At 40.9% G+C, this 13,808-nt stretch overlaps 1 protein-coding gene across 1 annotated transcript; it reads right to left on the reverse strand.

Moving 5' to 3' along the window:
- Window positions 1-10,014: 10,014 nt before the first annotated feature.
- LOC104080758 (cytochrome c oxidase subunit 7A2, mitochondrial) lies at window positions 10,015-12,797 on the reverse strand (the record flags this gene model as incomplete). Its single annotated transcript, XM_009583264.1, has 3 exons — window positions 10,015-10,073; window positions 11,165-11,249; window positions 12,708-12,797. Coding segments are annotated over 3 exons (234 nt in total), but the record flags the coding sequence as incomplete, so codon positions are not given.
- Between the last annotated feature and the right edge of the window lie 1,011 nt (window positions 12,798-13,808).

A 13,808-nucleotide genomic window follows, 5' to 3' on the forward strand; every position in this document is an offset into this window, starting at 1 on the left:
TCTTAGTGCCTTGATATCCAGACTGGCAGGCTGTGGCATTCACCACAGCTCTTTCCTCTCCAAAAGAAAGAGCACAAGAGGCAAAACTTGGGCCAGGACACGGCCAGAGAATATACCAGGCCCAAGAAGCTGGATAGCCCAGGTTATATATGCTTCCATGAGATCTATGGAGCTCTCATCTGCATGTCACCTATCACAGGTGTTGTCGGACACATGGAAATTTTTAAGTTTTGTGGAAAAAAGAATCAGGCAAGAGCTTAGCTTGCAGGCATTAAAAGCACTGCCTAGGTATCACCTGTCAAGACATTTATGAACACCACATGAGCTAACTTTAAAAAAGAAATTTGTTTCTTTTGCACAAGTCATAATTGTCTTGTGACTAAAAGGGAAAATACACGGAGCAAAACAATGCAGATTTAATCGGCATTTCTTAATGCAGCCTTGTGGCTGCTGCTTCCCAATATGCTGAATGTTGACAGTTCCAAATACCAGAACATAAGATTTATTTGGATTATAAATAGATGTTGCCCTGTGCTTCAGTATCAGAAGCACTCTGTTGTGTAAACAGAAAACTATTGTGTTTTGTTTCCACTTTTAAAGGTTACTTGAAAGCTCCTACCCACTCTTTGCTGACAGCCTTTTTCACCTGTTGGAGTTCAGTGTCTCTCTTGTGTATAAACACCTCTACAGCCTGCAGAGAGGCTTCATAGGACACTGTTAAAACGTCTCCTCTCATATGCCCTTTGCTCTGCTCTCTTGGATGCTTTCCGGCTGACCTCGCTACTCTGTTAGTTTTTAGCCACCCCAGTTTATTGAACATGTCTTGGTTTTGGCATTGTCCTGATTTCTGTTATAACGTATTCTTCTCTGGAGAAATGTGTTTGCTACTAGCTCCAGTGTCTCTTATTTGCTTTACAAAAAAAAAAAAAATCATCTGCTTAGGATTTTTAAACAAATAGGTTTTTAAGCACAAATTGCAGTCTGAAACACCACGCAGGTTCTTTCCATCCTTTGCTATTAGATTTCCTAGAGTGTAAATGTTCAGCTGGTAAACCTGACTTGTTGCTCCTTTACCCTCTGCCCAGTGCTCTTTGAAATGTATTTAGGTGATGTGCTGCTTAAGGCACATCAGAACATGGGGCTTTACTACATCATGATCTTCTTCCCCAGTTAAGAACAGCAGCAGCTGCAAGATGAGGTCCCTTTCTTTATGCTAGGAGTAGCTGTTGGGACCTTATTTTCTAACAAAAACTAGAGAATCTGCTTCTCTAACCTGCAGAGAAGCCAAGAAGGCAGACAGCGCCTTGACACATGCCCCACCATCACAGCTTTGCTGCTTGAGAATATCAGCTGCGCCCATTCTCTGTCCTGCATGGTCACCTCAGGTGGCATTTGACTCTGGGTTAAGATACATTCAGGTGCCTGCATGTAAGACCAGCATCTAAACTTCTGCAATGGCTGATGAAGAACTAGTTAACAAACTCAGCAGTGCTTGAGCAGTTTGGCCACCCACCTTCCACAGGGCTTGGCTCAGCTGCTTTCACATCGGGCTCTAGAGCCATTTGAGTGCCATCTGAGACCTTTTGTGGAGCTGCCAGCTACAACCCAGGACCCATATATGCTGGCACATCTCAAACTGTATTAGACCACTCAGGAGGCAGAGTGCTGTGTTGGGTGCCACAGGCATCCTGCTAGGCCCCCAGCTGCTATAACTCAAGTGTGTGTCTCCTGCAGGTCCTCTGTTGTATTTGCCAGCCCCAAGCAAATGCCTCAAATATAGCCTGAGAGGGTGCTAGATGCCCAAGTTTAGGCAACTGGATTGAGCACTTTTACTTTTCATTTCCGATATTTTTGCCAGCCAAGTCTTCTGCTGGTGCCAAGCTTTGTAGTCTGCTCATATAAATACCTGTTTACTGGGGACCAGAATGAGACCAGCAAATGTGTCTGATGTTGATCAAAAGATGTTTAGATGGTAGTGATTTCCAGTCTCTACTCACCTGCTTTTGGATCTCAGACCCGAACAGAGAGGTAAAGATTGTGACAGAGGTTCCTGCCTAACTCTGTAAAATGCATCATATGCAGCTTTTACTGCCTAGCCATACAGTTGATGTCTCTCCTGCACCACTCCCAGGAGTGACTTCCTTTCAGAAACTGCATTTACACCCCATAATTAAGCAAGCTGGGGTAACCAAAAGTTGTGATTCCCCTCTTCTTTTCCCAGAAATCTGGCCATACATTTGAGTACTGATTCCAGAAATAAAAAAAATCTTTTCCTGTTGTTGTTTTAAGATTTTTTTCTATTTTATGATTTTAATAGAAGAGAATTTCTTGGTATTGCTCTTCTAAAAAATCAGGCTATTTATGTAAATGTCTGAGTATGGATTTAGGAGTCTAAGTTTAGGCACTTATTTCTGAAAATCTCAGCCAAAGGGAGAAGGTGTACTAACCGCCTGGTGCACTGCGCTCCAGCTCTGTGGCACAGTGGTCCCAGTGCAATGCTCCACACACAGCACATATTAGCACACCGCACTATATTTAGCAAAATGTGCCCTACTGCTCCTAAGAGATGACTGCAAAAACCTTGATAACAAAGTTGGCCTGGCTCCTTTGGGACTTGTAACTTCCCACTGAGCAATAGAGATCATTAAAATGTTTTAATTATATAATTCCCTTTTGCATAGTGTTATGATAGATAAGATTGCATGTGTGTGTCAGCCTTTCCATTATAAACTTCAGGTCCCAGGGCATTAGTCATCCAGAGTAAGTGCTCACGTTGAGATGAAACAATGTGGAACCATTCTGATATTAAATAAACATATATAACTCAATTAGTTAAAGAACGCATTTGTAGCTTAAAGGTCCTGATGGAATCACAAATTCCTCCTCCTTGCACCCCTGCAGGAACAGAAGCTGCTCACGGTTATTGGGAGCAAACTGTCTCAACAGGTGAGACAAGCTCTAGCAGCACCGAATCTCCCTCTCTCCCTTTTAGTCCGAAAAGCATCTCTGAATATCTATGTATAATGTTACGGTCACATCGATGAGAATGATACCAGGAGATTTGCGTAGAAACTCTTAGAGGAATCTTAATTTGGGAGTAAGAACATTTTGGGCAGATCACATACTTCAGCTCCTGCACAGCCCAGTTTTCTTGGTTAAAAGGGAAAACTTCTGTGGGAAATGAAAGACAGCCATCTACAAGTATTTAAATTTTCTGCTGCTGTTTCAGGTATTTTTAAAACTGGACAAACAAACATATGTCTCTTTTGGCCCTGAGAAGTCCTCTACAAAATTTTTAACCCAAAGAAATTAAGAGACAGTTCAAGTTGTTTTGCATCCTTGTGGCAACTGAAATACTTTCGGATTAGCACATACAAAGTATCTCAATTGAACACCTTACTGTTCTTTGCAAGGAAAACATTCTGCTGCTGCTCCTGGTGAAATCACAGAGAACTGCATCTCTATGTGAACTTCACAGGCAGCCTCAAGAAAAGAGCTATTCCTCGATACACGTCTAATGGTAAGGATACCATTTTATTAGACTGACATATCACAAGACACTCTACTTCTCTCTTATTTTACACCTTCCTTAGCAGTCAAACGCATGTTGCTCATAGAGGAAAGAGAGCACCTATGCTGTAATATGCTTTTAAAACAATACCATGACGTTGTTTGTTGCATACTTAGTTTGTCACAATTCTATTTAGGAAGTGTTAATTTAGGTAACTCTAAACCTCCAAGCTTCCTGTGGTCTTTTCTGTTGTCGCTCCTTCCATGTTCTGGTATGTGTAACTGGATCTTACCTGATCATCCCTTTCCAATTTATTTCCATGCCCACCAGACAGCATTTTGCCTTTTCTGCAGCCAGCAAAGACCCAACAAGACAAGGGACGGACAGTTTCACCAATGAAAATACCAAAGCTGGTAACATAACAGTAAAACAATAAAATACTGGGGAGGGAGAGGAAAGATAATTAGATGCACCTCATAAACGAGATAGAGGAGAGGGAAGATCCTTACGTTTCAGAAAGTTTAGGTGGTTGGTGGATTGGGAGCTCAAAGAAACACACACATTAGCAAAGGACAAATTCATCCCTCTTTGGCAGTTTTCTCTAGGACATAGCAGGCTATATGCAATGGGAGTGAGTATTTTGTGAGCTGAGTGAACTGTATATAGATACTGGTGTTCCCCAAGAAGCTAAAACTAGGACTGCCTGACTGGAGAGTCAGTGGGATAAGATCCTTCTCTCAAGTATCTCCCCAGTCCCTGTGAGTTAATTTGGCTTGTCACAACATTTATAAACAGGAATTACAACCAATTACCTTCTTTTGCGAGGACGTATCTTTTTGAGCAAATAGATACAAGTGTGCTTTAGCTTTACATGTGTTTTGGGGAAGCCTGTGATCAGGTAGTCTAATAAAAAAACCTGCAAATAATAAGAGCAACTCTTGAGAAATATTGAGACAAGACCAAAACATATATCACAGACTGTATGCACTGCCCACCAAGTTTGAAGACTTGAATGCTTATATTCAGAAAAAGTACAGTACAGCCAGGAGAGTCTCCTCAGATTGTGTTTCTGGACAAGCCATTATTTTTACAGCAGAATTGGCTGAGTACTGAAAAAATAAGTGGAAAGGCTCGGGCAAGTTAGAGTAGAGAAGGTGGTGTTATTATTAAAAGGAACTTCTTTAAAAAAATAATTGTACAAGCATGCACATGAAAAGATACATTGGTTCTGACTTACTCATCACCTAAATACCTTACTTAGGGTCAAGTCAGGTTGATTAGATGATTGATTTTGTCTTTGAAAGTCTGATTCACTCTAGCAACTATGAAGATCAACCTCCAGCTCTTTGGTATGTAACAGAATTGGGAAAGAATGGGAGAGTAAGGAAAGACAGCTTACTACAAAAGATACCAAAAAAATTCATCGTGCTTTTTCATAGTTCAGAGCAGTGATAGCCAAGGTGAGCAACATTAGAAAAGTGGTATTTTTACTCTGGGATCTGGAAAAAGAAAAAAAGTACAGATAAGATCATACACGTAGAGATCACTCTGGTGTTTTCTTTTTATTTCTGAGAGTTTCTGAACTTTTTCCATGGTGTCTTTTAGGAAGCCAATGCTGTGATATTGTGTATTATTAGTCCTCAAACTTTTACTGGGGAAATTTTTGTGTGTGTCAGGCTAATTGGATCTATACATGTATTCAGCAGCCAAGAAAATGTAGCCCAGGGCACAGTTCTGAGCTACCTTCCCAATGGAGAAAGTAAAACATGGTCTGTACGTCCGGAGCCTCAGAAAGGATTGTGTAACCTAGAAATGCAATATTGAGAATTTAATTTTCATCTGTTTCATCTGTCTGATTACTGTCTGAATAGTCATTTCTCTTACAGTAGCATGAACAATTCTTTTTCATTCTGCCAAAGCTGGCACACTACTAAGTTTTCTTTGTTAACCTTAAAACCATGTAAGTTTAAAAGCTTACATAATGAAAAATAGGGTGGCAAGGGAAGTGGAAGAGATGGAGTACTCATTGCCTATCTAGCAGAAAATGTCCCCCATATTTTTGGGGTGACATTTAGAACAATCCAGCTCAGTGGAAGCCAGGACAGCGTTCCTATGTCCTCAGCTCCAGGGGGCTTTCCCATCCTTTAAGGCAAAATATAAAAAAATCTTAGCTACCATTTGTAATAACAGTAACTGAAAAATAAATTTTACATGAACCTGAAATAGAAAATAAAGTTCACATGAAATCTCTTCTGGGGAAAGATACCATGTGTATTGCCTAGACACAAATCAAAAGTAGGACTGCAAAGCAATATTGTACATCAGTATAATACCTAACTCCAGAAAATATTGATTTAAGGATGGTGATTAAGCATTACAGTAATAGAATCAGACAAGAAAAGCACACAATTTGAGTGTGTTAACTGCTAGCAGTCCATGACTTCATATTACCAACCATTTTATTTTTTTAAATTTATCATTTTTTCACATTAGCAGGGATTAATAGATGTTGCTTATTTTATTTTCTTCTACTCATAAAATGCCCATAGGGAGATTGAAGGTAAGATCTTCAGATACTTCCAAACATTTTCCGTTAATTTTAGCCCTACAGAAGATGCATAGCTCTCTTTTTGCATTTTCCTAGAGAAAGACAGTATAGGCAGTATAGGCACGTTCCGGCAGCTTATGATGTGGACATGCCTGCAACAAATTACATGTATTGACTGAACAGTAGATGGGAATTTCCCTGTTAGCTTTGTAACGCGGTCCTAGAAAATGGTGCTGAGCAGCTGACTGTGGGTCTTGTTTGGCTTCATCCTCCTACTGCTCTTGCAGCAGAAAAAAATCCAGCCGCGCTAGCAGACCCACAGATTGCGTACGCCACCCCGTGAGCGCTCGGCAGCAGCACAGCGCAGCCCTAGCAATGCCAACCACTCTCCCTGCCTCCAGCTGCAGGCTCCAGAGACTCGTCTTGGGCTCACTAGACCCACCTCTGCCAGAACAATTTTTTTGTCATTTGTTATTCATTTAAATAACATTGCAAGGCTCCGTCTCTAAATACCGATCACTTCGTAGTACGAAGATGTTTTTCGTAGCTTGCGTTTACCCCACATGCCCTCCCACCAGGGCTGCTGCCTGCAGCACAGCCCACAAGCTGCCGCCGTTCCTGAGACAGCGGACTCCGAGATGCAGTTGATTGCGAGAACAAGAACAGCTGCATGTTCTGCTTCGGTTGCACACAGAAACGCACATTTACCGCCTAGCTTATCACAGGGTTTTTATAATTTAGACTATTTAAAAAATTGTCCTTCTTTCAATATTCTTCATAATTCCTGTGGGTGGGAAAGGATGTGGGCTTTTTAAAGATTTTGATCTTTCCTTATGCTGCTTGCCAGATGCCCACCACTTGGCCCACATCTTGGTAATAACCCTGGGCACGTGGTAGCAGCAGCAGCCTTACCAGTGTCGCAGAGAGAGCAGACTGATTTCCTTCACATGCTGTGAAGTATAGCTCACTGTGCTGTGAGGTTTCTTTTCTTCGTAGGCATCAATGCCTGTCTCAAGATAAGCTGTACCCCATTTCCCAAACCTTCTTCTGAGACATCCATCCAGGCAGTTCTTACTCTTTAAGTCATGCAGTTGGCCAACACCACCTATGCAGAGAGACTAGCATCAAGGGGTATCCCTCCAACTCCCCTTTTTTAAGATTTTTGGTTCTACTAGAGAGTTCTGAGTACACTGGCCCTTCTCTTCCAGTTTGCCTTCCAGTTTAACAAGCATACTCTGGTTCTCCAGGGTAGCAATGAAAAATTCTAAACAAACTTAATCCACAAGAGGCTTAAAATAGTACTGTAGTGGGAAGCTAGATTTTTGTGCTCATTTTCACATTTTGGAAAACCCACTGTTTCCTTGAGAAGAGGAAAAAAAAGGATTCTTTTGATGGAATTTGGTTTTTTAGAAGCTCTATTTGTTACAGAGTCAACACCAGACTTTTAGCATAATAACCCACAAGTAGCAACTTGACAGGAAGGCTACAAAGGCAGAAATTGCATTAGGAACATAAAACCTAACTAGGGATGCACAGCTACCACTGGATCCCAGAGATGTTCTTCCCTAGTAATTGCGACAGTCAAGCTAGTAAGAGGGTATCAGGGTAGCTTACCAGTAATTCTCATACTCACTAACTTAAAGATGCTTCCTGGAAGCAGTTTTCATAGAGCAGGCATTTTCACTGAAGTACTAGCTACTTTGGATGTAAGGCTTGTTCCTGAATACATGATAGCAGCTAATAGTTATTACTGGGTATCCCTGCCCAATTCTAAACCACAATCAAATTTTTCTCCCTCCAAGACAACGATGGATCTCCAGTTGCATTTGTGGTTGTCAGTGTCATAGCAAGCTGATAAACCACCTCAGCCACTGAAAGAGGAGGACTTTGGAAAGGATCACAATCAAACCATTAGCTTTATCAGCCATTTGCTGTTTCTCTACATATGCAGAGCGCTGTCATACAGTTCTGGTGTTAAAACAGAGCAGGTGAGCACTCCTCAACCATGTTATTGCTAAGGCACATAACCTAGTTAAGGCACACAGTTCAAATTGCTGCCAGAAAGTTTGGAGTGACCCAGTAGAAATGACATTGGAGCAGAGCTGACAGCTCTCCCAGAAACGATAGTGTTGACTGAGCTTTAGAAGCAGCAGCTGACACCCTGACGTAAAGGAGTAGCAGCAACCTAAAACTCAGCCTACAGCTTTTGCCTCATTTTCTGTGAGAAGTCTTAACATAAGACATTGAAAGATACTTGCTTTCCCCTTTAAGTTTGTAAAATTGGTGGTCGTCTAGGTGGAAGTAGACAAGTGCCATCATGGCTTCCTTTAGAGCTGTGTTACAGGAACGCTAGCAACCATCCTTTAAACACATGTATTCCTGTATCCCAGAAAAGGAAAGACAGTCTTCAGAGAAAGGACAGTGAAACCCTGGAGCAGGTTGCACAGCAGCAGTAGAATCTCCATCCTTGGAGACACTCCCTGTGCGACTGGTCAAGGCCCCGGGCAACCCAAGCTCTGAAGTGGCACTGCTCTAAGCAGAAGATTGGACCAATTGACCTTCAGAGGTCCCTCCCAACCCAAATTATGCTACAATTGAAACCAAATCCACTTAACCTGGTATGTACTTATGGACTAGATCTGCTCCTACCCTAAAGACATGGGGCAGTCCTATTCCCAAACCACAGAAGAGTACAACTCGTAGAGACAGAAGGCATTCTCTCTAAGCATTTAGCTTATCCTCGAAGTTACAGAGCATGCTGGAGAAATTCTTCAAAAGAGCATTAAAAACTGACAAAAATTAATAACAAGAATTGGAAGCTTTTATAAGCACTGCCTTCAGTATCTTCAGTATTTCCGGCTTAAGAGGGACCAGTTCAACCTAGGTCAAATTAGCAGTCAACTGCCAGAGTATCTGTCTAATTAAGTCACTGTAAACCTTTTCAATCAGTAGAAAAATTCTAGCGCTGCACTAGTACAGTTAGTATTAACACTTATTGTGCCCCTCCTCCACTTTCCTGCTTGCTCTAGAACACCCTCAAATTCTCTAATAAACTTTTTTTCCTTATTTTATGCTAAAGAACTGATTGCTTCATTTACCCTAATGACTGAGAACAAGCTGACTTTAGCCACCTGAAACATGAGGCAATGTTGGAAGATGACCAAGTCTTAATCATGATTAACATATATATGTTGATTTCATGGGCAGCAAGATAAATACACGATCACTTGCTAATCATATTTGCTTACAAATCTTCATTCTTTTCATGAAATATGATGTTCCATTAAGCAGAGAAAAGCCACTGAAAAAAAAAAAAATCTATTAGATGAAGGTGCCGAGTTCAACTGAGACTACTTCTAAGCCCCTGAACCTGCAGAGGACAGTGTTATCACCTCTACATAGTAAGAACTGTCACCTTTGGATGATGATCAGGAATCAGATTCCTCTATTTCTAGATGTATTACAGTCAAATTCCAGCAGTTGACAGCAAAGACACAGCATAATCAAGTCCTGAACATTCATTTCCACACAGGTTTAATCTAATCCTAATCATTTATTATAAGATTAATTTGCTCCACTAAATCAAGAAGAGGAAATTTCTATAATAAAGATAAGATACCACTTTCTCACAGGGATTCAGGGCATTTAACTCATGTTTGAAGTACTAACATAAACCACATACAAAGAAAAGAGGCTCACAATTCAAAGATCTGCATATTGATCAACTCAATGGACATTTACTGGAAGTAAAAAGCACTCTAATGTAGAACACATGATACAGTCCAGACCACCACAACACAATGTAAAAACTGCTTTACTGATTGCAGGTAACATGTTACAATTAAATTATGATTCCAAGCATTAAGCCAGCTGCTTATAAGAAGCATAAGCTGCCATTGTAGTCACATGGAATTGGACGAAGAGATGCTAGTCACTGAGCCATCTTGAACTGGAGTCATTTCTGCTTCTTGGGCATTGAAGCAACAAGCAGCTCGTAAACAACATAGACTGTTCCTGAATTAAGAGACAGAAAAGATGTTTTCAGAATGGTAAACAGAATTCCTTTCAAGTCAGCCTTCCTTTCGCAGTTTGTTCCAGAAGAAATATTGACAATAGGCAGTTGCAATTCAGACACAACACATTTCCATAGCCGTGTCTCAACAATTTTTTTTTTTTTTGGCAATTCATATTTTAGAGAAAAAAATCCTTAAATACTTAAATACTCTACCCATAGACTGCATAAAAATAAAGAAACAGGAGGGGAAAAAAAAAAAGGGGAGGGAGAGGGCATGTTTGTGGAACCTACACAGACGATAATAAAGTAATGGTTACTCATTCTTAAAGTAACTGAAAATGCATTAGATCAACATATTTAATTTAGAAGGTATTACAAAACTATGTAATAAGCAATGTAAAGGTTAAATATCTCCATAGACTGCATAAAAATAAAGAAACAGGAGGGGAAAAAAAAAAAGGGGAGGGAGAGGGCATGTTTGTGGAACCTACACAGACGATAATAAAGTAATGGTTACTCATTCTTAAAGTAACTGAAAATGCATTAGATCAACATATTTAATTTAGAAGGTATTACAAAACTATGTAATAAGCAATGTAAAGGTTAAATATATACAGTATCATAAAGCTTGAATATATTCTGCTAGTTCTCACAGCATGTGAAACCTCAGCACATCAAGTATCACCTACTACTAAAAAGAGTTAGGCTAGTGAGAAAACTGGGATATGTATGTGCCATAATTACATTTTACTCCTTTTCAGAATAAGCTTTCTAAGTAGTTCTAGTTTTCTCTAACATCATACATGAATTCTGAAGGAGTGTTCAGCCCATAGTACTATTAGTCAGGGGAAAAAAAGCCATCTGAAAAGCTAAACTTGAGAAAGCTCAAATAAATATATAGTATATCCAAATGTTTTTTTCCCCTCTCTACATGCATTTTGCATGTTCTAAAGAACAGTCTGAAGGAACTGTGTAACTAATTTACTGAGGAAACACCAAACATATTGGAGATTGTACCAAAGAAAAAGTATTTTAACATTAGCGCACTGGAAATTGTACCAAAGCATAAATATTTTAGTAGCAGCCTTACCAAAAACTGCAAGACCCATGGTGACTTTATACAACAGAGCATCCATCACACCACCTTTAAGATGCACTGGGATGCCATTATCCTCCTAATGGAAACAAGTGACAAAAAGAAGCTATTTAAATACAGTTCTTGCAATATTGTGTTAATATAACTAAAATTACCCAGAACAAGAATTACTTCCCCAAATTATCTTCCCAACTCCCAAAAGACTCTGAACCTTATTTAGAATCCGCTTTGTCTCTCAAGCTTTCACTCAGGTGATCAGGTGTTCACTCACTAGGGAAGTATAGTAAATGATGTGCACATTCATTTCTACAGCGGTGATTTTGGCAGATGCCTAAACACTTCTGACGCCAGTTGCCAGCCCCCTCGGGTGCACAGGATATGACTATCATACCTCCGTCTCCAGCATAGTCAATCCCTGCTATAGGGAGAGACAAGGGGAGGAGCCTCTACTGTTACCTGGTGTCATACAGGAAATTGTTTTGCTCCACCTGAAGTAAAACTCCTAGACACCAGATCCACATCTTTACCCTTGTCAGCAAATTCACGCTGCTCTGGAATTCAAGCCGGCCTCCAGTGCTGGTGACCCACAACCCAGCCCAGCTTAACTTGCTGCCCCACAAGTAAGGAATGGGAGGAGGAAGAGATATGCCTAGAGATCTCTGCCAGCAGAAACTGAACCTCTGACCTCACCCATTGCCAACATCCTGCCTCCCCTTGGCTCGCAATGAACACTGTGCTCCTTAGGCAGCGTCCCAACGAGACTGGCTTTCTCTTTCAGGGGAAAGGAAAGCAACAAGACACAAAAACTATTAAACTGAGGCTTCTAACATACTTTTTCCATTTCACATCGCTCTACTCTATCCTCAGTATGAAGCTACTGCTCCAAGTTATGGCTTACAGTTGGGAGTATGCTCTTGAGTATCCACTCAATGCTTTGGCATTTGAAGAACCACTAGTTCTCACTAGGTGGCCCTATCAATCAGGAAGAGATTAATTCAGAAACTATTTTTAAAGATCGAATAATTTTCTAGGAGTGAATCCAATCCCTTAAGACCTTTACTGTTTTAATAACTGAGAAGTACAATCCTCATTAAGAATTACGGGACTCATCTGTGAGCTATGGATATAGCTATAAGATTGCAGGTTTAACTTTTCACTGTACTTCTGTCCTCCCACTTGCTGTTTTTCTCTATTTGTTCTTAGGACGTACTCCCCCACCTCATCTCATTTCAGAGTACTTTGTCTTTACCTTTGCAGAGTACCTACTACTCATAAGAAACTCAGGTACAAATCATTTCACAGGGTAAAAAACCCTAAAGAGTCAGCAAGTCAAGTATGCATGTACAAATACTCTTAATCTCTGTAGAAAATAACTGCTGTTTTCAAACACTGTAGTCATACAACTGATTTCAAGAGCTCACCTCAGATGTAAAGAGCATTTTCACCAGTTCTTTAGAAACAAAATGTATGCAATTATGATCTACTAAAACCTTGTTATTCTACTAACATTATTCTACTATCAGTGCTCACTCAATACCTGAAAAAGCTTCTGCTTCTCAGGAACTCTATTTTCAAACTGCCTGCGTGAAGCAGTGCTTATGGTCCTCTGGGAAATTTGGCGAAGACCCTGAAATAAAAGGTAAAGAGTGTTTTAAAAATAGTGAAATTTTTCAGCTATATCCACACTGGATAGAAATAGTTTCTTTTAAAAGTAAGATACAAGTGGAAGGGACAGGAAGAAAACAAAGTCTTTAAACACACAAACAAACAAAAATTCACCAAAACCCACTTGTTTTGAATTCAGTCAATCTTTCAAGAGACTACGTAAAGGACTAATTGACTGGTTACCTAAAAAGGAAAAACTCAGGAAGATTACTTTCAGTAAGATAAGACAGATTTATGGATCTGCAGCATAACCTTCATAATTAGCATCCTTCTGGTGGAAATCTCAACCTCAGCCCCTCAGATCTCTGTTTTAGGCACCATTTGCTGTGTCTGACTCTAGCGATGGGAAGAATAATATTTAAGACAAACGTGTTTGTGCAGACAAGAACCTTCTGTCATAGCTGCGGTTCATCTGCTAGCCACCAGCACAGGAGCTAACCTTGACAGAGCTGAAGGCACTCCCCTCCCGCACACAGACCTTAAAGACACCCTGCTGTGTCCTAAGGCAGAATCTGTTTCCACAGTCAGCTCATATAGGTGCTCGTTAGCACAGGTCAGGCCACCAAAAACAATAATCTATAATTCTCCCGATGGCTCAAAGCCTGCCTTCGCTTACGTGTCAAGTCTCAAAGTTAAGAGCCAGCTGTCCCTCTAAGCTGCCAGCAGTCTCCTCCAAGCAACACTGATAACGTTGATCCTCCCCCGCAAAATCACCACCACTAGAAATGCAGCCACGGGGCAAACACCCAGATGATGCGGGTTGCAAGTAACGGAACAACACACCTCCTCCCCTCGCCCGCCCCAAATAAACACACTGCAAAATTTATCTTCTTAGAGACGGACCCCAGGCCCACTGGCTCAACTCCCGCCCCTTCCGGTACCTACAGCTCAGCCCTGGGTGGAGCGAGTGGGCCAGGACCTGAAACGAAACACTTCCCCCCCGCCGCAGCTCCTGCGGCAGCACCAGCCGGCC

Source organism: Fulmarus glacialis, unplaced genomic scaffold (genome assembly GCF_000690835.1).
Source record: "Fulmarus glacialis isolate BGI_N327 unplaced genomic scaffold, ASM69083v1 scaffold17698, whole genome shotgun sequence".
In the NCBI taxonomy this organism is placed as follows: domain Eukaryota; kingdom Metazoa; phylum Chordata; class Aves; order Procellariiformes; family Procellariidae; genus Fulmarus; species Fulmarus glacialis.